Raw genomic sequence first — 26,752 nt, 5'->3', positions numbered from 1 at the left:
TATTTTTGCAAGTTCTGAAGCAGTTGAGTATTGAACATGGTTTGCATGTATCATGGACAGGGTCAGGGTGTACTGGACCAGAACTGAGTCAGGACTGGGAGGATGGGCTGCCATGGCTCTGGCAGTCAGTTGGGAACTGCAACTCTTGACCACAGAAAGCCGGTTGTGTCATGTTTGTTGAAGCTGTACTGCTGTCACGATGCAGCTGGAACTGCTGAGCTGTGTAGCGGACTCTTGTATATATTAGCGCTGCTCTTTGGCAGCAGCCAGTTTGGGGCATGCTATGGCGAAACATGGCTTACAAGATGTCCGGGATTCAGATGACCTGTTGTATGAGCTGAAAATCTGATAAAACTAATATTTTTAAACTGGTTCAGTCAAAGTAAACAACGTCCTTTCCTTTGCTCTGAGGATGGGATTTAGTTTGTGTGCAAATGTGAGTTGTTGTTGACGGGGTAAAGGCAGGTCCCACTCTTACTGTGTGCACATGAGATCTCTGCACTCATTGCTCCATCTGGACTATATGAATATACAGGTGTAACATAGTCATGGTTGGAAAGGTGTTCAGCATGTTTGGATGATTTGGTAGCTTGTACCAAGTACAGGATGTGCATATTCAGCACATTATGACCTGTTTGATTGTTTGGCTGGAACACGTTTTACTGTCAGTGTGGTTAAATGTGACTTTGTAAAGGCAACAGTGATGTATCACAGCACAGTGCTGGGACAGGAGTATCAGTATTCTTCCCACCAATAAGGACTTGATGGGGTTCTTTTGCTGCAACGTTTGTACAAACGTCTCCTCTGTGGTTTCATAACTGACTGCAGAGTTTGTGTGGTCCTCTGAGGGAGCTTCATACTGTAAGCAATCTGTTGTGTCCACTTCCTGTTCTGGCTTCTGTCTGGATCAGCACTTCACGCTCCAGGTGGATGTTCATGCAGTTCTGCTACAGGAGGACGGCACTAATGAACCAGTTTACTTCCCATGAGCTTAACTGTGATCAACCAGGAAGCCTCGCCTCTGATTCGGGCTCTGCACCCCTCTGAAGCATGTGCTGGTATTAGAGGTGGTTTACAAAGACCATAACCCTGTGACCTCTGAGAACTCAGGGTTATGGTTAAGGTCACTGTTGCTGCATGTTAGATATTTAAATGGTAAAGATAACACTGTGACAGACCCACAGTCCCACTGTGGGAAGTGTTTACCAACTTCAGGGGCATGTTCTCATTAATGTCTTTTTTTCAGTCCCCCTGATGTTGTATATGACTTACTGACTACCTGTTTGTGGGGGCAGGTGAGACAAATTCTCTTTCATCAACCCTCCCTCCCCCTTTCTGTCCCACGTGCTGATTGCTCCACTGCCAGCTGGACTGAAACTGACTTTGTATTGCTTGTTAGTGCAGACAGACAGTTAACAGTCTCAAAACAGTGAATACATGGTCTAAAAATACTCTGTCCATAGATGCTGGGTCATAGTGACGGCACAGTCTAGTTAGCATTGCTGTAGTCACATAACTGACAGCAACCTGTTACTATCCTCACAGACAGATGTTATAGCTTCATCGATCATTTCCTCATCTGCGTCTGGAACATGGGTGCAGCAGACAGTCAGAGACCTACCTATCCTCTGTGGGGTACACTAAGAGACACACTTTCATGCACTGAACGGATAATTGGAGGTGAGCTTCCCTCCCTCCAAGACATCTACAGGAAGCGGTGCCTGAGGAAAGCGGGGAGGATCATCAAGGACTCCAGTCACCCCAGCCATAAACTGTTCAGACTACTTCCATCAGGAAGGAGGTTCTGCAGCATCCGGTCCCGTACCAGCAGACTGAGAGACAGCTTCTTCCACCAGGCCATCAGACTGCTGAACACGTCATAGACACCTCAGCTTCACTACTGGAACTTCAACATTATGCACTCCACACTGTATATAAATGCCACTGTTTTGCACATGTCTCACTCTGTATATTTTATTTTATTTATTTTATATATTTTATTTATTGTTTACTCTATTTAATTTGTAAAATATGTGTACACACACACACACACACACACACACACACACACGTAGAAAAATATTTAGTATACACATCCAGAAATGCATACACTATTATATATTGTACATATATTTATTAGTTTCAGATGTAGCCATTCTTGTATTTTGCTTGTTTACATTATTGTATTTTGCACAACTCTGTTGCTTGTGCAGCTCGCACACAAGAATTTCACTCACATGTGCTGTACCAATGTACCTGCACATGTGATGTGACAATAAAAGTGATTTGATTTGATTTGATTTTGACACATTTATGCATCTCTGCACGTCTGGTTTTAGCAACATGTTCAAAAATCCTTCTGTTCATCATTTTCAAACAAACACTGATGCGATGCATGCGTAGTCTCAGCTTCCTCACAGGTGATTCATGTTCATGGGGTCAGACCTGGACCAATGAAAGGCTAAATCTGAGTGAATCCATGGAAAAACAAAACGTTGAACACAACAAGTTCAAAAACAAGGTCGAACTCGTCTCCAAGTTTTTGGTTTCTAATTTAGCTGGTGAATGATTGAAATATATTACTTTATTAATAAAGTATTCTGATTCTGATTGTAGAGCCACTCGCAGATCTGCACACGTCCCTTTGTAAACATCGTGGCATCACGTATGAGCTCTCTTTGGTAGCCTTGAACTTCAGTATCCTGGTTCAGCATCATGAACCATTAACTGTTTCTAAATGGAAACAAAGAATTTAGAGACTGTCACAAAGAGTAGAAACAAAGAATCAAGTGCTCTAACAAAGTTCAAAGGTCTTTTGATTGATCTCTAATCACAACATGTCTTGACTAGAAGTGTTGTGCTCTCACCACATGAGCCTTCCTGCCTATATGGTGGGAGTATGTATGCTTCCTGGTTTGAAATCTCACACGATCTTGTGATGTCGCGACTCCAGGCAACTCTGTCTAGATCGTATCAGGTCATGTCAACAAGGATAAATGTAACAAGTGTAAAGTTGTTGAATTTCATGCAGATCGTACTCGATTTCCGTACGCTCATCATAGAAACACAAAATTATTTTGTCCAAATTTAGGCTGTTGTGAATGTAATACCTGCCCAGCTTCACTGTTCGGTAGAGGGCCTACCGAAGCGAGGTGGACGGATTAGCAAAGTGGTGTGTGGCAAACCACCTCTCCATGAATATCAGCAAAACAAAGGAGATGGTGATTGATTTTAGGAGACAGAGAGGCGAGAAAACTCACACCCCAATTCAGATCAATGGAAACCCTGTGGAGAAAGTCTCTAATTTTAAATACCTCGGTGTTTATATCAACGAGGACCTTATTTGGAACACACATACGGACTTCCTCATCAGCAAAGGCAGACAGCGCCTCTATCATCTGAGGCGTTTAAAGAGGTTTAAGATCTCCAAGAACATCCAGAGGAGATTCTACACCGGGGTCATTGAGAGCATCCTGTGTAATAACATCACGGTGTGGTACGGGAACTGCACAGTACAGCAACAGAAAGCCCTGCAGAGGGTCGTGCGCACAGCCGAACGCACTATGGGAACATCTTTACCAACACTGCAGGACATCTACGCTGAAAGGTGCAGATCCCGGGCCATCAGGATCACTAACGACTCCAGCCATCCCGCTTACAAACTGTTCAGGCCACTGAGGTCAGGGAAACGCCTCTGTAGCCTGAAAACAAGAACTGAAAGGTTCAGGAGGAGTTTTTACCCACAAACAGTGAGACTCCTCAATCAAAACACAAATCAGACAACATGATGGACAATTCCATACACAGTATATAATTTTCCTTTGAGTTTTATCCTTATTTTTATTTGTATTTTATCATATGCGTGTGTGTGTGCGTGTGTGTGCGTGTGTGTGTGTGCGTGTGTGCGTGTGTGTGCGTGTGTGTGTGCGTGTGTGTGCGTGTGTGTGTGTGTGCGTGTGTGTGTGCGTGTGTGTGCGTGTGTGCGTGCGTGTGTGTGCGTGTGTGCGTGTGCGTGTGCGTGTGTGCGTGCGTGTGTGCGTGCGTGTGTGCGTGTGTGTGTGTGTGCGTGTGTGCGTGTGTGTGCGTGTGTGTGTGCGTGTGTGTGCGTGTGTGTGTGTGTGCGTGTGTGTGTGCGTGTGTGTGCGTGTGTGCGTGCGTGTGTGTGCGTGTGTGTGTGCGTGTGTGCGTGTGCGTGTGTGTGTGCGTGCGTGTGTGTGTGTGTGTGTGCGTGTGTGTGCGTGTGTGCGTGCGTGTGTGCGCGTGTGTGCGTGCGTGTGTGTGCGTGTGTGCGTGTGCGTGTGTGCGTGCGTGTGTGTGTGTGTGTGTGTGTGTGTGTGTGTGTGCCAGCAGCTGCTCTATTTATAGCTGCAACAGTCTGACAGCAGAGAGAGACAGACTAAAGCGCAGGAAGTGAAGAACGGGGGTAAGAGAGAGGACACAGAGAGGTGGGGAGTCACTCCAACAGCTGATTGGTGCTGATAATGTCCACACCAACACTGGACATGAGGTGGAGATGCAGTGAGATGCAGTGATGACATGGCAACAGAGGAAAGTAGAGGAGAGGATTAACAAAACGAAGAAGGAAGAAGACATCTGAGAGGAAACGAGCACAAGGAATGAAGGAAAGACAAAAGGAGACAAAAATGAGGACAGGTTACAAGAGAGGAGACAAAGAAAGGGTGGAGGGAGGAACAGTTGGGGAACTTAACTGAGCTGTTAATGAGCTATGAACAGAGCGGACCGTCTACTAACTGCAAGTTTGATCTCTGCCTTACTCCCGATGGTGGGAGGAGCATTGGAGTGAGTGAACGTTAGGCACGTCAGCATAGTAAGAAGGCCTGAATGGGCTCCGAGTGAGAGTCTGAGAGCTCAGACTGAGCAGAAATGTGAAGAACAGCCTGTTTGGACTTTAAGCCTTTATTTGGCTGCACTTCACACCAACAAGCTTAGAACTGCAAAAAGCTCCACTTCCAGTACACCAGAATAAGAAGCTGGTGCAGTGCAGCATTTGGTGCTAACAGGAAGTGACAAACTTCAATTTCAGCAGTAATGCAGCCGTGTCTGCTCTGGCATTTGCTCCAACCTCGCTGCATGTATAAGAGCAGTAGCAGGGTGGTGTTCCCCTCCATCAGTGTTACTGCATCAGCGGGGTTTTAGGGACGCAGCTGATTTCTTTTCCTCTGAAGCTAAAAGCAACACTGGAGCCCTCATGCTTAAATCTGCCTGTGATGGAGTCAGACAGCAAGTGTCCCTACATGGAGATCACTAATCCAGTCACCAAAATTCATTTGTGCTATTACTGACAAACATTTAAAATGATTTATGGAGTCAGTGCGACCACAGCGACAGACTGATGGGAAACACACCGGGCTGAAACAGGGTGAACTACATCAGCCTTTGAGTCGTGCAAAAGGTTTCACCTTGGGAAGCCTGAAGTAGCTGCTAAATGATGCAGACATAACGGCCTCTGGTTGTGACATGTGGTTCAGGCGCAGGGTTCATAACGCACCAACAGCAAACTGCACTTAAAGTTGCAGGAGACAACTTTAAGACTTTTCACACTTAGCGAGGGTAAGTGGGATTACTGCCACTGTCACAGCGACCTCATCGCGTTAGCACAGACTCAAACCATCAGCACACAAAGCAAAGAAAGGAAGGGAAGGGCCGATGAGGGGAAGGAACCAGCTTAAAGAATGTAATGTAAAGTTATGACAAGAGCCACAGTTCTTCACTAGGTTAGAAGATGAAAGATTTATACCAGTGAACATTTGCTCTGACCACCCTGAGAAATGCCCAGTTTGAGCCAATGACAGCACTTCATGGTGGGAGAAAACAACTCCTGAGAAAAATCACGTGAGAGAAGTGCTTTGACCAAAACACAGTGGAAGTGTTGGTCCAAACAGGGGACGTCCCATCCTACTGTCTCTGTGAGACACAAGATCTGTGACGAGGTCACAGAGACATCCTGCAGCAGTTCCCAGCCAACAGCAACGGCAGCACCTCTTTCTCTACTCTTTGATATTGTTGAAGAGTTCCTGTCTCCAGACTGTTGATGTTATACACATGCAAAGCTGCTGCTGATGCCTCAGAACTGAGGTTTGCAGCAAAATCAAGAGATCCAGACAGAGGCGTTGATCCATCACTATAATGTAATGCTGTTGATGTCTGCTTAAACACGCTGCTGCGGCAGGTCCAGTCCGTGTCTCTGAACGGCACAGCAGAGCTTATTCAACAAGTCACTAAACAGTGGTTTCATTTACTATTGTTATTATGAAGGTTAGGTTTGAACAGCACATCGAATTCTGTCTTCTGTCCTAAATTAAGATTTTCTGGAAGATGCAGACACAGGCATTGGCAAACAGAACAGGACGGTGAAAATGAGGCTGATGGGAAATCAGAGCCAAGCACACATGATTATTCTATCGCCCGACATCATGCAATCAACTTCACAATGTCAGATTAGTGTAAAAAAGACCTTTCCCAGTGCAGACACAGTAGATTTGCTTTTTCTGGAAGACGCCAGGCGTTGGCAAAGCGAAGAGGACTGTGGGAAATCCGACTGTAGGGCTGTTCCAGTGGAAGATCCCGACTTGGAAAGAACAAGCAGCAGCACTCCTGTTCTCCTACACATAAATGTAACAGGGCTACAGTGACTCATCAGGTGAGTTGGTTACAAAAAGAAAAGCTTTTGCTTTGATGCTTCGTTTGAAGAAACTCTACAGAGCTCACCACGTTAGCGCAACATTTGTGACTAAAAAGCGTGCGACATCAAAGCCAAGCAGACTCCAGTTTGCAACAGACACCAACAACAACAGAGCAGATGCTGCCCTAGCTTAACAAGGAGTCTGTCTGCACACTAACGCAAAAGGCAAAGAGGCGGAGTCATTACCGTGAGCCCACGTGTAGCTCCTCCCATCCACCATCGATAGTTTCACTCAACAAAAAATCTCCATTAAACTGTGGGCAGCTGTGGCTACACCTGCAGCTGCCTCCACCCGTGTGAATGTGAGAGTGAATGAATAGTGGAATAGTACAGCGCTGTATAAATGCAACCCATTATTATTATTATTATTATTTTTGCATTTAAGACAATATTTTCTTCACAAACTCTGATAAAATCTCACATAAACACCATGAGAGGGCAGTTAGTGTACGCACTGAAAGTACTAAAACCACCGAGCCGCTCATTTTACAATCCTCTGTTGTTGCTCTTTTGAACATTACTGTTGGTCTTTAATGAGACAGAAGCTCTTCTTATTAATGGATTAATGAAATATACTGATTATTGCAGTGCTTTTGCACTGGTTCAGGGTTATTACAGCAGAGCAAAGCAATGGGCGCTCAGCAGAGTGTTGGGACTCCTCCAGGTGACGACCTCCTGAAGCTGGTTGTACAAAGCTGCAGACAGCATGAAGTCATAGCTCTGAGACAGTCACTGCTGCTCCTCTGATGACAGTCAATCCTTGAAAGAGTCATAGCTGTTCACTGCTAAGCTACAGTGTGTAGTGTGAGTCTGTGAGACGTAGCATCAGCAAGTCATGGATTGAAAGGCCTTTACGATCAATAACATAAAGCTGTGTGGAATAAAAGCTGCGCTTACTAAAAGTCTCCTAGAGATCCTTTTCCTTTCTTCCCCTTGTGCCGTTCTCCTCGTCTTCACTCTTGGTAAATGTCTTCATTCACAGACAGCAGTGGCTCTTCTCTGCCTCACGGGCTTTCTTGCTCTTCTTCTTCGTCGCTGTGTGATTGCCGTCTTTTCTGAAACTCAAAGGCTCCACAGTAGCTCCGCTCAGCGGGGGCTCTGGCACTTCAGCAGGCCGAGGATAACGGGAGGCTTTTGTTACTGACTGCTCCGACGAATCAACACGGGTGCAGAGTGGAATAGTGTGAATGTAAACTCCACTCTGTTCACTCAGTCTTTGCCACTTCATGACCTGTTTTCTTCCACTGACTGGCACACAAAGTCAAAGTGTTCCCAGTATACCCAGCATGTTGTTACCTGTGGTCGGGGGTGTCCAGTCACCAAACACTGCAGCTCTAGAGTCTCTCCCTCTTTGATAGTGTACACCCTCTCACTGTAGCGCTCCTCCTCCACATTACAGGCCTGACCAGAGTGCACGATTCGCACTGTAGGGGGCGCTGTGAACAACAACACAAATACAAAAGGTTAATATACAAGAGTCGTCTCTGAAAACACATCTGCATGTGTGTGTGTGTGTGAGATGTTTGGATCCATCCATCTGAGCTCATGTGACCTCCTGCCTCCTCCTGTCATTATCACTCTGTCCACATGATGGCACTGCAGCAACCAAATATGCTGCTGCACAAGCCAGCTACACACACTTGTTCATGGACTGCGTATGAGGTGTGTGGTTGGTGGAGCCAGACAAGCTGGTCCGAGTATTTCAGAAACTAAATCTACTGGATTCCCAAAAAGAGAAAACATCCACCGCTCTGGGCAGAAGTGTCGGAACGAGACAGAAGGAGAGCACAGCTGGAGGAAATCAGAACTGACAGACAGAGAAGCAAAGCAGGATTTACTCAGATGAGACACAGACCTTCAAAGTAAAACAGGAAGTATAACACTGAGACGCGGACTAGACACGGTGGAGACAGAGCAGCTAAGAAACACAGAGACATAAACCAGAGAACTCTATAAGAACCAAAAGCCTAGAGATGATAAGTAACACACAGAGGGAAATACCAGGCACATAACACACAAACTAGACTCAAGGGAGTAACTAAAGACCAACAATGAGAACATAACTCACAATACAAAGTGACAAAAAGCACAGGAAACTCAAAACACAAATATTGTTGCTGACCACGCCCATCCATTTATGACCAAAGTGTTCCCACGTAGCACGACAACGTGTCAGAATCGTCTTAGGCTAGTGGAATAGTAGATCATGGATGTGCTGAACAACACGCATGATACTTTTCATGTGAGTGTGGACCAACATGTCTGTGCAGTGATGTCGCAGTCAAAGCACGACTTCCATACTGCAGCAGCAGGTGAGGGTAGAAATGATACCGAGGATAAACTATGGACACAAAGTTTCAATATTTATTTTAAACATTTAAATGCTACGGGAATATCATCACGATTTATTTCATAACTTGTGCCAACATGTGCATCAGTCTGAATGAGTCTTTATCAGTGGTTCCTATAGAGCAGGAAGGTTGCTCAGCACAAATAGTTAACTGGGGATTTTTATAACATGTAGACAACAATGGATGCAATTTCTGACAATTTATCACAATTAACTGCCAGAAACAGACTGCATGTAACTGCCTCTTAATTCAATAGCAGCTTTTGTCTCATGACAACGTTTATGGTAAACATTAGTCCCACTTTGCAGCACAAAATATCTCTGAATAAAGATATTGAAAGTTCAACTTAAGGTTTAACTTAAGGTTTAAGGTTTAAACTTTGGTATTTGAATAATCGAGTTTTTTCCTCCTGTACAACTTTAACCATGAAGATTACAGATTTGCATTTGCACACAGGACCAGCAGTCCATGCACATTGTGCACTTGTGCAGAGCTCTCCAGGTCAAGTCTCATTTTTAAAAGGTAAAAACAAAGCAATTAAAGGAAAGTAGAGATCAAGCAAAGAGTGGAGCAATCTGCTAGTATTTACAATATAAAAAAGATGTATTTACATATATACAAAAACACTGGACAGGGTGGTGATACAAGTACTTACTGGTGGGAGTTCAAATAGTATATTATATGTAAATAGTGTAATAGTATTGCACACAGTGAAGGAGAGCTGTTGTGCTCAGTCCCAGCTCCATACGTATGATGGACTTCACAGTTCATGATTCACAGATATAAAAGTCCTTATCTTATACAGGGGCTGCCCCTCAATGCATCCCCTGTCTAACAAACGCCTTTGTAACTCCTCCCCACTGACTTCTTTCCTCTGATTGGCTGCCTCATTATCACAAGGTTCAAAGAAGAGGTGAGAGCCACCTGTGCTCACAGGCAGATGACCCTTTCAGGAAGAATTTCTGTAAATGGCATCATACAGATCCAAGAGCAGAAAAAATGGCTGAAACAGAGTTTTTACAACAAGGTGGATCCTGAGCTTTAGCTCGTTCACCCACGTAGCAGACAGGTCTCTCAAGCTGGCACTTCTGACTGACCGGTGTCATGGCAGAGTGTCTGTCAACCAGATGCAGGTCTGGCAATGATGGCACTGTTTGTGTTGCTATTTTCCTGTTTTAGTTAGAAGACCCAAATGCCATGTTGCAATGCTATACTGCTATGGTAGCCAACGTTTCAAATGCAGGTTTGAAAGGTTTGTGACTGTACACTTTATCCAAAATCTAGTGAGGATTCACTCATGTTTACCACTGGGTGGCTGTAGCTCAGGAGGTAGAGCGGGTCACCTCAGAGGGTTAGTGGTTCGATCCCTGGCCCCTCCAGTCTGCATGTCAGGAGTGTGAATATGTATGAATGTAGTTAAGAAGCACTCAGTTTAGAGAAAATGTGGCATGTTGTATAGAGCACTTTGAGTAATCTGGGAGACTAAAAAAATGCTGTTCACTGTGTGAACAGAGATTCGTCATGTGACCTTTGCACGATTGTGTTCCCGCACATGATGTTATTACATGGCTTGATTAGGTACACATCAGGCTGACATCTGGGGCCAGAGCTGGCCCATGTGTGGGCCACCTCTGGCAAACCTGATCTGGGCGACCAAACAGCTTTTTATGTGAAGACGAACTTAAACTCTCACTCATCCTTTATATAGATGACTTTGAGATATGCAACCCTCTGGGAACATCCCGCAAGAAGCATAAAGTCACAGCTGTGTATTGGGTGTTTGCAGACATACCTGCCACATTGAGATCTACACTGACTTCCATTTACTTAACCATTTTATGCAAATGATGTCAACCAGTTTGGCTATTCAGAAGTTTTGGACCCACTGCTCAAAGCTTTGAAGTCCTTTGAAGATAATGGTATTTTTGTTTCAAGTCTGGGCAAAGTGGTCAAGGGCACTGCACTTGCTGTAGTCGCTGACAATCTTGGCGCTCACTCAATAGGCGGGTTTGTTGAAAGCTTTTCAGCTTCACATTTCTGTCGCTTTTGCATTGGCGAAAGGTCACAGATCCAGGAGCATGAAGTAGGAGAAGGACTGTTTCCTCTACGGACTAAGTCCAACTATGCCATCCATGTCAAAGCAGCACTGTCTGATCCTGCAGAAGCTCACCACTGTGTCCAATCTCAGACAGACTCAGTCACTTTCATGCTACATCAGGTTATCCCCCAGATGCTTTGCATGATTTGCTTGAAGGGATTGTACCTGTTGAAATTTCACTCTGTCTTGATGTGTTAATCAGGAAGAAATACATATCTCGTGAGCAGCTCAACCGTTCCATCCGTTGCTTTCCTTACAAATGGAGTGACAAAACAAACTGTCCACAACCCATTGCCCCAAATTTCACAGCGCGAAAAAGTGTAGGAGGTAATGCACACGAAAACTGGTGTTTGTTGAGAATGATACCACTCATGATTGGTGACAAAGTACCAGAAGATGAGCCTGCTTGGGAGGTTTTGATGACCCTGAAAGATGTTGCTGAGCTTGTCATGGCTCCTCTCCACACAGATCACACAATAGGATACATACAAAGTAAGATCTCAGAACACCGTTACAGATATTTAGAAGTGTTCCCAGAGGAGAAACTGAGACCAAGACATCACTTTCTCGAGCACTATCCTTTGCTTACAACTGTTTACGGGCCACTTGTACATTTCTGGACTATGCGATTTGAAGCCAAACATCGATTCTTTAAAAGGATTGTGAGGCAGACTGGGTGTTTTAGAAACATCCTCATGACAATGGTGAGAAAACATCAATCGATGATTGCGTATCATACCCACGATTACAACTACCAAAGGCCAGCACTGTCAGTGTCCCAGAAGACTCCAGTGGCAGTCGATGTTCTAAAAGACAGCATTAAGGAGTCCCTTGCAAGGAAGTTCTCCAGGGAAGACTTTGTGAACATGACAAATAAAGCAACCCTTTTAGGCACAGACTATAATATTGGCATGATGCTGCCGTTTGGCTCAACAGGAGGCCTACCTGACTTGGCAGAAATCCATCAAATAGTCATTGTGCACAGAACTCCTGTGTTTGCTCTGAAGTTGCTTAGAGGCTGTGAACACCTGAGGAGTTTCAAAGTAGAGCCCACAGGAGAGACAGAAATCCTTAAACATTCTGACCTGAAAGAAACATGGCTGCATACAATACAGCAGATGGCCGTATGGTGTCCCTTAAACACTTCGTTTGCACATCAGAGTAAGTGTAATGGGTTGATTATTTCTGTTATATCAAATGTTTGTGCACTTATTGAAATTATTGAAAAAATATATTATTTTACCAACAACTATATGGGCGGGCGTCCTGTCTTATTTGTTTATTGTAATGTTTATTTAACAGGAACAACACATATAACATTGAAAAAGAAAATGGAAACGTGATGCATACTTAACCCTCCTCTATTCTATTGCCCTTATCTCCCAATCAAAAATTATTTATTCCAAATTCTACTGAACTAAATCTCTGCTTTTATTTCTCTGGCAGAAGATAATGAAGAAAATATATGCATGTAAGCTTATAAACTATTAATAACCTGTCTCAATTTCTTTTCTTTCTCTGTCTCTACAGCTGAGGAAACACAAACCAAACAACAATGGCAGTCCAGTTAAGAGTCGTTTTAGAAGAACACAGCATTCATAAGTTGACACTTCCAACAGGAAGTCCTAATACAGTGGACGGGGATACACGGGGAATTTGGACTGCTATACCAAGACAAAGACTTTGACAATCAGTTTTTCAGTGTCATCTCGACTGCTGACTTGTATGACAAGGCCACTGTTAAAGTGATCCTTAAAGAGCCAGTAATCACCCTTGACTTACAACCAGCATGTGAATCAGGATCATCATCTGCATTGACCTCTTCGACTTCAGTGAGCACCCATCCTGCAAGTACTACTGAAACGGACATCTGCCCTGCCAATCATGATGCACCCTCACAGGCGTCCGACTGCGCATCGTCAAGTTCCAGTGACACCATCATTCTCCCTGATTCATGTCGTCCTGCTGCGTGGCCAGTGCCATTTCAAGTACCGGAGTTTTCCCGAGATATACAACTAATCCTCGCTGAGGCAAACAACTCATATCGCAACACTGGAAGACCTTTCATGGATGCCAGTGTTAAATCAGCAACAATGCAAGACCTTGCAAAAGTAATTTTTTCGTACACTGCTTACCCAACCAATCAGCAGATCCTCTCAGCGGCTGAAAGGATCTGCTGATTCAAAGTTTGTGTGTCTTAAGGAGCCAGGATCATTTGCCGGCTTATATGGCTGGCAGCAGCGCATAAAAAACAAGATGCACAATTACCGTGCCAAGCTAAGATCTCGAAAATTTTCTTACCCAGAAATTGAAATTAATGCCTTAAAAAGGAAGCATCCAGCTGATGCAGTGCCATCAAAGAATGTAAAAAAGCCAAAAAAAGCAGAGGTTAATTATCTCCCTCCGCATCCTACTGGAGAAACCCAAGAGACACTGGAGAAAGAGAGGCTGGAATTAATTTATGAAATAACAAAGAAAAACAACGCAAAGATAATTGCAGAAAAAATGAATAAAACGTTCTCTAGCCGAAGACTTGGAGTGGTCAGCCTCTGCCCCTCTGTGGGTGAGTTAAAAGAAAGGTGGCCAGCATTATTCACTGAGGCTCAGGTGAGTATGTGAGATAACTATTCCTATCCACCAAAAGACAAATGTCAAACAAATGTCATTTTTTTGTCCCCTTACTTCTTAGCTCATCGAAGAGTTCAGACGCATCACCACAGTTTCTTTGGTGGAGACATTCATGCTGAAACTTGATGAGTACACACCAGGTCTTTTGCAGCTTATGCCTGCCAAAGGAGGAGCTGCTGGTTCCAAGATGAGACCTCTGCTGGACACTTTGAATGACCTATGTTATTTGACTTTTTTCACAAATATGTAATTATGGAGGGCTGCAGTGGGTAGCAAGAAGGTCCTGGGTTCAACACAACATCATGGCTGAGGAGGATCCATCAGATGTGTCCGTTGTGATTGAGGGAAACCAAGTGATGGAGGGATGTGGAAGCCGAACAAAGGCATGTGTACTGCTGATGGGACTGATATATGCCCTCAACCTTGAATATCCGAAGGAGCCGAAGAACACATCTGACACTTTTCAAAAACTGTTTTTTGGAGCTTGACGGGGCCAAACTACTGAACAAGGTCCACGGCCTCAAAAATAAGCTCATGCAATGCACACACCTTTCCCCTCTTGTTCCCAGAGGACATAGCTTGATGGAGCTGTAATTTTTCTTCTGACAGCAAGCACAGAAACTATTGCATGTTGGTGTTAGTGTTCTGTTCTATCTATCCATATGTTTGATAACATACATGCACAGAAACAACTTGTAGAGTTTCTGTGCTTTTGGCTTTTAAAATGGACTGAGTGGCCTTTGAAAGTGTTGTCTGCATTAGCTGTTGTGTTGCACGTTATTCTGTGTTTTTATGGAATAAAAACATTGAGATGAGGAACCATTTGAATGTCTTTTTCTTTTTTTTTGGGGGGGGGGGGGGGGGGTACATTTTACCTTATATGAATAGGTAATGTTTATCAACTGATAATAATTAAATTTTATTACTAATTATCAGGTATTACCAACTAGCAAACGAGATAATTTTACCTAATTTCAATGATTAAGTAGCTGTTGAATAGATACGTAAATATGGGGTAAATTTTACCCAATTTAATTATTTCATAGCTTTTTATTGAAGTTATTTTATACACAATATATTGAACTAAATCTACCCCAAAAAAGTCAATGCAAACTGTTACCTCAGATTTACTGGGTAGATTCTATAGATGACTTCTTGCAGTGTATGAATGTCAGTAAAAAACAACAGTGTAAAAAATGAACTGTGTATTTATGTGAATATATTTATGCAGTTTGTGTTTCAGTCTCCGGGCCGTTGTCATGTCTCTGTCACTAAATTACTGCATGTGAACTGCTCAGCCACTGACCTCTTATAAACTAATAAAAAGCAAGAAGAAGGTCTGAAGAAATGGAAGAGGCCTTTTCCTTTCTTACAGAGAAAGGAGGATACGTCAGTATCTTTGTTATTTCAGAGCTGCTCTGTGAGGATGTCTGTGCTGTCAGCAGGCTATTTTCTCTTTTACCAACATCCTCCACAGTTTAACACACTTCATCAACATGGTTAAACTTTTCTTTCAGCAACTTTCTCCTGCTTCAAAGCGTCGTGTAAAACACGGCCCCGGCTCTGATCGGCTGCCTGACACACATTCATCGTTTGACTTTCTATTCTGAAACTAAAAAAAGCTCCTGTGTTGTTACTGAGCACAAAGGAGCAGCTGGCTTTGTTTTACTGAAAGCTCAAAAAGTGCGTCTGAACAGGCTGTCGGGGAGCTGTTAGCCTCGAACAGACGTCGCAGCCCGCAGGATGTTCTCTACCTGTCGTCATGGGAACCACACGGAGAAGAGGCAGCGTGGCATTTGAGTCCCTGAGATCCGCAATAAAGAGCACCGTCCTCTGACTGTTCAAAGCCTTTCTGCTGCATCCCTGCCATCTGACACACTGCAATAGTCCATTTAAGGACTAGAGGAAGAAGCTTCACACAATATCAGATCTGCAGGCCTGGTTATAGCCCTGCGTGTGTCTATATTATTCTACAGATGTATAACAATTAGCACAATTTAAATCACTGCAAAAATACTCACTTCAACGTGAGACCAAGAAAAGAAGCAAATTCTCACAGTTATGAACCTTTTTGCTTGAGAGAAATAGTGCACCATTAAAATGGGAATACATATTCACCACTGCAATAAAATCAAATCTTTGTGACTCGTTCTAACTCAGGAACTTCAGGAAGGACTCTGCTTCTTTGTTATCATCCAGGTTTTCATTGGCATTTCAAATCCTCCATCTATTTCACAGTAATGCTTTCAAATCCTTCACTGCTCTTTTACAAACAAATGTTGGCTCTTTCACAGTAAAAGTTGCCTCATTGCTGTGGCATCCTCGCCTTCACAGAAAGAGCCTTTAAAACCTTTGTGCTTTTTCACAGTTTCAAATTTTGTTTTCACAAAATAAATTTTTATTTACATTAGAGACTATTTTGATAGTCGACTAGTCACCGATTATTTTTGCGATTAGTCGACTAATCAGATCATCATCCATTGGACGTAAAACTACAGCTTATTGCACCAGCAGCATCTGCTCTTATATAACTATCACTAGCTTACAGCTTTAAGCTTTTAAGGTGCTAACTAAAAATAAAGACAAGATGATAGTTTATTAAACTTTAATGAAATTTGCAGATTGTTTCGGTGTTGTTTAATAAACTCCTTGCTATCTAAAATATAACAGGACACCGGAGTATATTCTGGAGCATCTCACACTTCTGATAATCAGCTGTCTGCTTGACGTTTATTCAGCTGTGTAAAAACTATAACTTTAATCTCAGCCAAACCGATTTACTCAGGAACAAATAAAATACTGAAAAAAGACAAACAATAACATTTCAAGTTATCTAAGTGACTCATATATCATGTTTAACCTGAGTAGCGAAAGACGGCGGTGGGTTTGAAAACGATTTGCTGGGAGTCCGGTGTTCTCACGGCTCTAGTGACCTAGCCCCCGGCTCGCTATCGAGCTAGTGGGTAACAGAAGTCTCCGAAAACGTCGGAGCGCTTTTGAAAATATGCGGTGTCTTGATAAACTGAGCAGATATTTGAGGTTTACACAGCTACATTCTCGGCTGAAAATATGTTCAACGTTTATTTTGTGACCCAGAAAGAATAATAAGAGTAATATTAAAACTAACTAGCTGCCGCCATTGTTGGAAACTGAGCTGGGCCGCGCTATGCATTCTGGGATAAGTTGGGCCACGAAGGACACACCCGACCCATCCTTCAAATCTGGGGAAAAGTAGGCTGCATTTGTCGGAGTCTTCGAATTTGGACAGTGTTCATTGTGTCGCTGTAACGTAATTGGCCTACAAATGCGAGCACAGGAGGATGCGGTTCCTGGACACAGCTTCTTCTTCTTCTTCGAGGTTTAACGGCAGCTGGCATCCTTGTACATGCAGTGCTGCCATCTTCTGTTTCAGTCCATTATTACACTCTTAAATCCTGCTACTTTGTCCTGCGTCTTTCTGGATCTTACAAAGCTTCAAACGACGCGTCGACTATTAAATTTTGATAGTTGACTAATCGTGGCAACAGGTGAAGTGTCTTGGCCAAGGACACAAAGACCGAGACTGTCCAAGCCGGGGCTCGAACCGGCAACCTTCCAGTTACAAGGCAAACGCCCAACTCTTGAGCCACGAGCGCCCCCACATTAACCAGCCAATCGTGGCATGCAGGCTGACGACGTCCTGGCCGAGCAGGAACTAGAGACGCACCTGGTACCAGGTACTGTGACCTATTGGAAAACCCTGAAAACCATGCTGAGCTGATCCGAGTAGGTACTAATGGAAAAGGGGCTCAGAGAGGGCTGGTTTCATGTTGGAGGGGAGGAAGATGAGACAAAGCAGAGCGTTCTCACTCCCGAGGCGTAACATGTCGACGTTTTGTCACGTCCGGCGGCGTTCCTGAGGAACGCGAAAGGAGACCTTCGGCGTTCTTATGGTACGCGGCGGGTTATTGCTGGAATCCAGTGCAATGACGCTCCCGCGGTAGTAGACGTTCCAGCCCTGTATTCCAGCCCTAAACCTAACCTTATCCCTAGCCCTGACCATAACCTTATTCCTGACCTTAACCAGGACTTTAATGATGTTAAATAGCGTGTTTCTAAGCGATTTGAAGAAAAAGAGCGAACATGTGTAGGTTCAGTCCAGACGGTTCTCATATTTCCTCTTTTTCCGAGGTCGTCATTTAGGAACGTGGTGGGTAGCCGAAAACGTAATATGGTGACGATTTGTCACCTAGCGTAAAATGTTACGCTTTGGGAGTGAGAACGGGTTGGACAAAGACACACAGCAACCTATGAAACTTTATTTCACGGGTCATAATCTTAAACATGTCGAGCTTCAGTTTGGATCTATATACTTCACTCTTCACCTTTTTAGCAGACAGGCCTTTGACTCGTCTTCTGTTTGCTACACCCATCCAATCCCTTTGTTTCCCTTAATGATTACTTTATTACAGGAACTGTTAGGAATGAAATGGAGCATCAGGTATGTCTGTATACAGATTCATTTGTACATTTCTTTTGGTCTTTGTTAATTAATAATATCTTTAAATGAGTGCTGTCAAAATTAACGCGTCAACGCAGGTTAAGCCGTTATCACGATTAACGCAATAAAAATTTTTAACGCTATTAACGCATGTGGAGTGCAGAATGACTCAAAATCCCTGAAATGTCTCTGTCAGCGCATTTCGGGCAGTTTGTCCAAGTAGTTACCTTCGTACATGCGCAAATGGGCATCTGATCTGGCAGTGACGGGCAGCTGAACCAATCACATTGTGCAAGAAGGAATTTTCTTTTCACCGAAGCACTTCCAGCTTAAAATATCACACTGACGTGTCGGGATGCTGCTAGCACTTTGGCTAACGCATCACCCAGCTTGCGACAAACCACTCACGGAGCATCGGGGACGCAGTAAGTCGACCTCGGACATATTGACTGACACCAAGTGGATTGCAACAAACTGCAGACCTGTTAATATCGCTGAGAACCTTTACACAGCTTTGGTTCCTCGTTTCAAGGACTTGAAGCCTCCAGAGTGACCGAGAGAGGAGACATGTTTACAGAGTTTTGTTAACATGAATGTTTAAGATGTTCAATAAACATGTTACGTGTGTATATTTTACCTTTGTCTCGAGTCTGTTTCATGCAAAATGAAATGTGATTAATATAGAATAAAAGTGAATGATATTTAATCGTGAATCAAAATTTAAAAAGTTGCATTTCACAGGAGAGAAGCTGTGCTAAAACTATTCAAATTCTCTTTGAGTTTAAGCATTTAACATTCTTTGTGTTTATTCTCCATTTATTTCATTATATTGCATAAATGTCTGATACAAGCTTAAATATAAAGTTTAAAAAGTGTAATTGGCTATATTGGGTTCCAAACTAAATCACTAAATATATATAATCAATAACTTATTATTCCTTTTAAATAAAGCAGCATATGAGTTTCCACTCAGACCCTTCAGAATTCAAGTAACGAATGAATTTAGAGATTTGATGATGCCGTATCGCCTCCTCACCCGTGTACGAGAGGACTTTGTTGTGCTGGGTGAACACAATAAAAAGCCTACATTGTCCTGTACGTGTATACCAACCTGTCTTCAGGTGTGTTTCGTAGAATAAACACTAATCAAGGATTAGACTCCAGCTTTCACAGAGACTGAAAGAAGTGGGAGGCTCACCAGAGATTACATGTTATTATTACATGTTACATGTTATGAGCTCAGCTGGTTGGATGGCTGTATCGCTGAAGTTGTTCCCCATTAGAGTTTTCATATTCCCAGTAGTCCCTGTGTAGGTTTCAGAAGTGTGAGACAGCAGCCACGTGGAGTCCAGGTCAGACCTCGGGTGACGACGTGCTGCTCGGCTAATTAAAGTTGTGAAATTATAAATGAGCGTCAGAGAAAAAGGTCAGAAGGAAATGGATTTTTAATTGAGTGGTGCAGCCTGCAGACTGGACCACCGCCCCAGTGTGGAGCCAGTTGCAAGCCTTGCAGGTACAATTGTGGTGCACTGTTATCGAGGAGTGTGCTGCAGATATGCAGAGTTTCTGTGTCAGCAGCTGGGAGGCATCTTGTAAGTAGCACTTGATGTTTTTTATTTTTACACTTCACTTCTATTTTTGCCTGACCTGCTGCATCTGTGAGATACAGTACTCTGACTTGTGGGTGGATGTGCACAGTATGAAAACACTGAGAGTCATCAAAGAGGGCTTGAACATCTCTAACTGAGCTCCAGTGCAAAATGCACTCCCACTGCGTGAAACATGTGCCATTAAAACAAGCCTGAACCTTCAGCCTTCAATATCGTTGGCTCAGCAGGGGACAGAAACTAAAGGTGAAAAATAACAGTTGCAGCCCAGAAAGACGTGAGAGGAAACAGGGAGAGGAGAAAGCTAAAGCACTGACGGGGCAAAGAAAGGAGGGAAGAAGACAACGATAAACAAAGAGGAAGAAATGATGAACGAGGAGAAGCAGCGAGAGGAAAGGGCAGCAGGGCGAGGTGAAGGTGAACGCAGCGATCAGTACAGTGAGGGGGCGAGGAGGTGTGGATAATCTGGTTGTCCTACTTTTTCCTCTCTATTCTATTTTTAGATTTTCATTTTCTTCCCATTATCCAGCCTCTGCGAATGTTTTCCTGCTGATGTCATCAAACACAGACACAAAACACTGCAAACCCCGATGGACCCATTCTGTCCCAGCATGCACTGCAGTCAGGCTTCGTCTGAAAAGACAGCAGCATGATGCAGGACATCTACAGGACCACAACAGCATCACAGGTGCACACACACAGACACAACACAACAGGTGTAAGTACGTTTATTTCCATGAATAAAGTCTGACTGCAGCCGGCTCAGTGACAACAAAGTTTTATGTTCCTACTCATCTGTACACCACAGGTCTGAAGTATAGAGTTTACAGATAGAGCTGTCTGTCAGTGGGCTCAGCAGGTACAACTACAGCTCATCACAAATGTGTCTAGAAAACAAGACAAAGGTCATTAATGTTTAATAATAATAACGACTGTATTTATAAAGCTCTTTCAAACACCGTGCTGTTTGAAGATAAAAAAGATCAACAAAAACAACCATAAGAACCAGGAAAAACAGAATTGGCTTTGAAAAGCTCCACACAGCAGGCCTGCTGCAGGCCAGGCAGGCAAAGAAGAGGAAACAGCTCCCAACAGTTTTTCTTCTGGCTTTAGGAACCTTTACAAGGCCAGTGTCCTGAGATCGGAGAGCACGGGAAGGAACATAGAGGTGCAAAAGAGAGATATGAAACCATTTAAAGCCTTGTAGCTGAGCAACAGGACCTTCATGTCTAACCTCACAAGGAAACCAGTGAAGAGTTTCCATCCAGTGCAGCTGCATTCAGTACCATCTGTAAAGCTCTAGAACTTTCTTTGGTAAAGCAGAAAGAAGAGCGTTACAATAATCAGTGTGTGGAGACACACATGCATGGACAGGACTCTCTGCAGTGTCCGGGGATAAAACGTTGTTGTGGTTTTAGCTGCGCTCCTCAGCTGATAAAAGGCCGTCCTTGTCTCTTTCACATGAGACTGGAGGGAGCGCGTCCAGCTTCTTTACCCTCACCAATCTTCACCTACGGCTCCAAAAACAGGCATCAGGCACAATGTTCTGTCCTCAGTGATTACTGGCCAACGTCTTTAGTAAAACAGTAAGAGTCTGTTTTACAGAGTGATGTTCTAGAGGCCTGTGCTATAAAGCATACCTACGCTGACACTCTTGGACCAACCTACAGTCAGCAGAACAAAGAAGGTCCAACTGTAATATAAGTTAAACTGATAATGCAGCCTACTCAGTCAGAGCACTGGTCTCTGTGTCTGAATGTGGCTTAGAGTAGAGCTGTGACTGGTCGGTGAGCCTGGACAAAGCAGTCGGTTTAAAGCCAAAAACAACAAAACAGCAAAAATAATGAAAACTGTCGGAGCCCCGACGAGCTCAGCTGCTGTGTGGCCCTGCTCCCTGAAACACCATTTTTAATTTGGGTTGCCCCTAAGACCAAACAACACTCGTGCCTACATTTACTCCGCTGACACGCGTGAACGCGCACACTGTGGGTATTTCCAGTTTTAATTGGCAATAAGCAGCCTGTGTGCATCGCCCTGTTTTAGCTGCGTCTGTTCTGCACATCATATAAATACATCTCAGCAAAGCTTCCTGTGATCAAGTTACATATTTGGTTGTCATGACACTACACTTGGCACACACACACTCACACACTCATGGGGTGGCTGCAGCTCAGGCGGTAGAGCAGGTCATCTACTGATCGGAAGGTTGGTGGTTCGATTCCTGGCTTCCCCCAGTCTGCATGCCAAATATCCTTGGGCAAGATACTAACCCCAAATTGCTCTCCGATGCATCCGTTGGAGTGTGAATGTGTGTGAATGTTCCTTAGACAGCACTTCGAATGGGTGAATGCACAAGTTGTGTAAAGCGCTTTGAGTGCTCAGAAGAGTAGCGCTACATAAGAACCAGTCCATTTACCATGACTCGTTTGCATCAGTGCACGTCCTTGCATGGACTTTGTGAACCTGTACAGGTGTTTTCGCTCCACGGCCTCCGTGTGTCGATCTTTCCCTGCATTATACTGTTAATCTGAAAAACCTTGGTCTACACATTGAACTGACAGCCACCCTCTTACGATCTTTTATACAACTGCATGTGTAGGTCTGCTGTAACCACATAGGAAAAAGACAATGTGGAGCATGATTACTAGTACAAGCTGCAGGTACTGCCTGGAGGTCTGGATCTGTTTCTACTGCAGTGTTCCTTTGTAGAACTATAGAGTCACTATTTTATCTCCATAAAGAGCTACGAGACACGGATCAGTCTTTTGTGGTTGGGTGTTTTGCCCGCGGAGACTCGAACAGGTGGAAATGAGCATCAGGCCCTCTGGTCATTGCTGAGACCCAGCTGTTCCTCTGATGCTGATGGATGAAGAAACACATGCTGCTACTGTCGGCTTCTCTGGTTTCCTTCTCCTCGCTCTTCCTCTCCTTTCTTTGTCTTTCTTATTGTCCTACCTGTGAAATCTATTGGACACTGATGAGTTTCTATTTTTGTCAGTGTTGGTAACTTGACAGGTGGAAGGACATTACGGATACGAGTATCCACGCCCTCTCCTCCCTGTGCCGCCAGCAGCAGGCGCACCTCGCAAATGGAGTACTCCCAGCAAATGGGCGATAGGAAACCGATCGGTGCCTGTACCATTCCCAGTATGCGCTGGCATGACGTCCGGCAGCATGAGTACGAGCAATTTTTATTTATTTATTTATTATTTGTCGATGCCCGTGATGCCGCCCACACCACGATGCCGCCCCGGGCAACCGCCCGTGTCGCCCGTATCAAAAACCGCTAATGGTTGTGTTCATTGAAGGAGAGGCGAGGTGGAGTAACGCAGCGTAGACACAAAAGTGGACAAAAGAGAGGCAAACTTGCAGCTCCACAAGTATAGTTATAACGTAACATAGACTATATCGATATAAACAATATTGTCACATCTCGTATAAAAATATATCGATATATTTAAAAACTCGATACATCGCCCAGTCCCAGCCTCACATTACTGTGGACGGTCGAGTACCAATACAAAGCTTACAGCCAGTGCACATGTCACAGTGATCTCTATGTTCAGACACGTGTTAGCTGCGTATGAGAGCATCTACATTATGCATGTTATTGCCATTACTGCAGGACTGTGGGTCAGCTGTGGGTCAGCTGTGGGTCAGCTGTGGGTCAGCTGTGGGGTCAGCTGTGGGTCAGCTGTGGGGTCAGCTGTGGGTCAGCTGTGGGTCAGCTGTGGGTCAGCTGTGGGACTGTTAAACCACGCAGGCCCCCTGCAGGGAGAATCAGGGATCTGTGTCCTCCCCTTTAACACTCTAATCTTTCTATCCATACAGGGGAAAGTTGAAGGCTGCGCACACATACACACACACACACACACACACACACACACACACACACACACAGTAGGAGAACAGTACATTGACTTCCATTCATTGCCTGCAGACTTACTGTGGAGCTTCCTAACAAGCCTACATTTCTGAGCGGATAAAATCAGCCCTCGTCAGACTGCACAGCACTCCACGCTCTTCTTCTTCTTCATGCAGAATTTTTGAGGTCAGTTCAGATTTTTGTGCATTAAAGACGCCACTATTGTCAACATCATGTTTGCGCATGTAGAGTAACGCGGGACATTACCAAGTCTGCTTGGTCAAGGTCAAGGCCAAAGTCAAAACACTGTATTATTCTCATTTAGCTCTTCATCGCACAGCTTTGAACATTTGGCACCACAGAGAAAAACCAGCCCCTGGTATCGTTTGCTGACGTCATCCGATTCCAGGATTGGACTGCTGTAAACCGCTTCAAGTCCCCACAACACGAGTAAAGCAAGCTCGCACACAGTCAGCCTCAGGCCTGTACAGTAGAGCAGCAAGTCTTTGAGGGCAGCAGGAGCTCGCCCTGATTTACCCGCTGTGTGTGTGTGTGTGTGTGTGTGTGTGTGTGTGTGTGTGTGTGTGTGTGTGTCACACAGTGAGTCATCCTCCAGCAGAGCAGAGCTGCTCTCTGCAGCCTCGTGTTGTGTGTAGCTCTGTGTGAGTGTGTGCATGCATGTGTCAGTTCATACAGCAGATGTTGTGCATGTTAATTATGTGTGTAGATGACAGCTTGTGCACAGTTTAGCTGTGACCTCTGACCTGGTTTATATGGATATGTAAGGACCCGATCAGTCTTCACACTGTTCGTGTTATTATATGACAAATACTTAGTTCATGGATGCTAACCACCAACATCGTTACGACAGTGCACACAGGCTGTGCTGCTGTTGCTACAGCGCTCCTCTACAGTCGTGGAGCTAACCACAGACATTCAGCTGTCCTGTTCTTCCTACAGACAGTGAAATAACCACACAGTCTGCTGCCCTGGTTCAGCAAGCTAACCGCAGACTCTGAACCACATGCACTCGCAGCTGAACGATCTGGGACCTGGTCTGACTCCTTGGGTCTACACGCAGCGTGACGTGAGGCTCCGCAGCTATTTCATCCAGTTTTCATTTATTTATATCAGGAGAAATGGAGGAAATAGACATGCAGCTAGATAAAACACTTCCTGTCCCACATCTAAATGTGTCTCTGGGCACAGGTTCACTCTGAAAGTCGACTTTTTTCCCTCTCTCATCTCAGGCTTCACCCCCATCTGTTATGCAAGTGGAGGATTTCTCAAAGAAAGGTGCGTGGGACGGTTAAAAATAACACCAGACTTCCAATTGGCTGGCAGCACGAGGCTGTTTCTGCATATACAAGCAGACGGGAGAGTGGAAGCGAAACATAATTCACTGTTGTGCGACCACATGTTATTGGCTGCCTGAGCCATCACAGTTTAATATGTAGAAAGTCACCATGTGCCCTAACGACCACCAGGGCGCTGCGACTGCTCAGGTGCGAGTCGGGTCCACGAGTCACTGGAAAGACAACGCGGTTCTTTGGGAAACGCCAAACGTCCAGAAAAAGCTATTATTAATGACTGGCTCTCTTCCACAGCGTGTCTTTGTCCCGTCTTCCTCCGTCACCCCCAACAGGAGGCAGATGGCCCCGCCCCTCCCTGAGCCAGGTTTCTTCCTGTTAAAGGGAGTTTTTCCTTCACACTGTCGCCAAAGTGCTGCTCATTAGGGCTCATTTGGTGCTGTATAAATAAAACTGAATTGAATTAAAAAGCAGTTTTTTGGAGGTTCTTGAAAATATTTCATGGCCACCTCCAGAGCTTCCTGGGAGCTGAGAGAGGTCAGCGTTATCGGGGAGTCCTTGAGTAAAAAGTTCTTTGAGAGTTTAAAAGCTCGTTGGGCCGCCGCTCTTAACGTCCTACAGCAGAAAGTGTTCTCATGAGGGTTCTAGCAGTCCTTCAGACATTTCCAGCTTTTGTTAAACATGCAGCCTCAGGCCCGGGTTACTGGAAATACTGAATACCTATCAGAACATTTAGATGTTTCTGGCAAACGTTAACGACTTTGTGACATTTCCTGGAAAGAAATTACGATCTTGCGTTTGAGAGGTTTGCTGGGGAGATTTCAAAGGAAAAGAAAAAGAGTGAGAGGAGAATAGAGAAGGTTCCAGAGCCCCAGAGGAAGCTTACCAAGAGGGCACACCCAAAGGACAAAGCCAAGAGCACTGAGGAGTCTCTGACAATGTTTGAGACACTGTGAGGATGACCTGGTGGAAAGGAGGTCCTTAACAAGGCTCTTTCTCACATGTTTTAGAGGTCCTAGTAGAGAGGGGGGTTTCTTATCTGAAGAGGCTGTAGCTGTCCTGTAGGATGAGACTGTACCTTCTTCCAAACAAACTGAGTAAAGTTGCAGCTACTGGGCTGAATGTGAAGATAAGAGCTCTTCCCTGGTCTCCTTTGAGCGGGGCCTTCGCTTCCTGTGATGTAAACTAACATCCCATCTGACATCACACTCCGAGCTCCACCAATAATCTGGCATGAGGAAGAACAGGCTGTTTTCTCTGGTTTCCTTTTGGAAACATCCCACTCAGCGTGGGGATGCTCTGCCTGCTGGCCCTGATATCCACCCCACACGCATCTCACATCATCAGCGTGCTGCGCTGTAATAATCAGTCCGCCTGCTGCTCCTGTGCCGCAGCACCACCAGGCACAGCCACACATCCATCCAACTCACATCGCCGCTCAGGGAGAGGGAAGGAGGGGGAGGAGTGACGAGCATTCATCTTCTCTGACAGAGAGAGAGACGGGCGAGATACCGACAGCACAAATGGAGGAGGAGCAGGCAGGGAGAAAATGTTCATTTTCACATGTTATCATGTCAGGGAGCAAAGCAGGGGACACACAGACAGACCAGTGGACACACAGACAGACCAGAGGACACACAGACAGACGAGTGGACACACAGACAGACCAGAGGACACACAGACAGACGAGTGGACACACAGACAGACCAG

At 44.6% G+C, this 26,752-nt stretch overlaps 1 protein-coding gene across 1 annotated transcript in view; it reads right to left on the bottom strand.

Annotated features, from left to right (window-relative positions):
- The window catches only part of LOC147306332 (MAM domain-containing glycosylphosphatidylinositol anchor protein 2-like), a 153,865-nt gene that overhangs the window by 102,543 nt on the left and 24,570 nt on the right, over positions 1–26,752 (bottom strand). The window contains exon 2 of the mRNA XM_086274306.1: positions 8,000–8,139. Coding sequence (XP_086130432.1) covers positions 8,000–8,139 — 140 coding nt within the window. The remainder of the gene's footprint in view (positions 1–7,999; positions 8,140–26,752) is intronic.

The sequence above is a fragment of the Aulonocara sp. 'chitande type north' Nkhata Bay genome, linkage group LG19 (assembly GCF_057382095.1).
Source record: "Aulonocara sp. 'chitande type north' Nkhata Bay isolate Kocher_YH1m ecotype deep benthic linkage group LG19, A_spYH_male_GT1.1, whole genome shotgun sequence".
NCBI lineage: Eukaryota > Metazoa > Chordata > Actinopteri > Cichliformes > Cichlidae > Aulonocara > Aulonocara sp. 'chitande type north' Nkhata Bay.
This window is presented reverse-complemented; position numbering and strand designations above follow the sequence as displayed.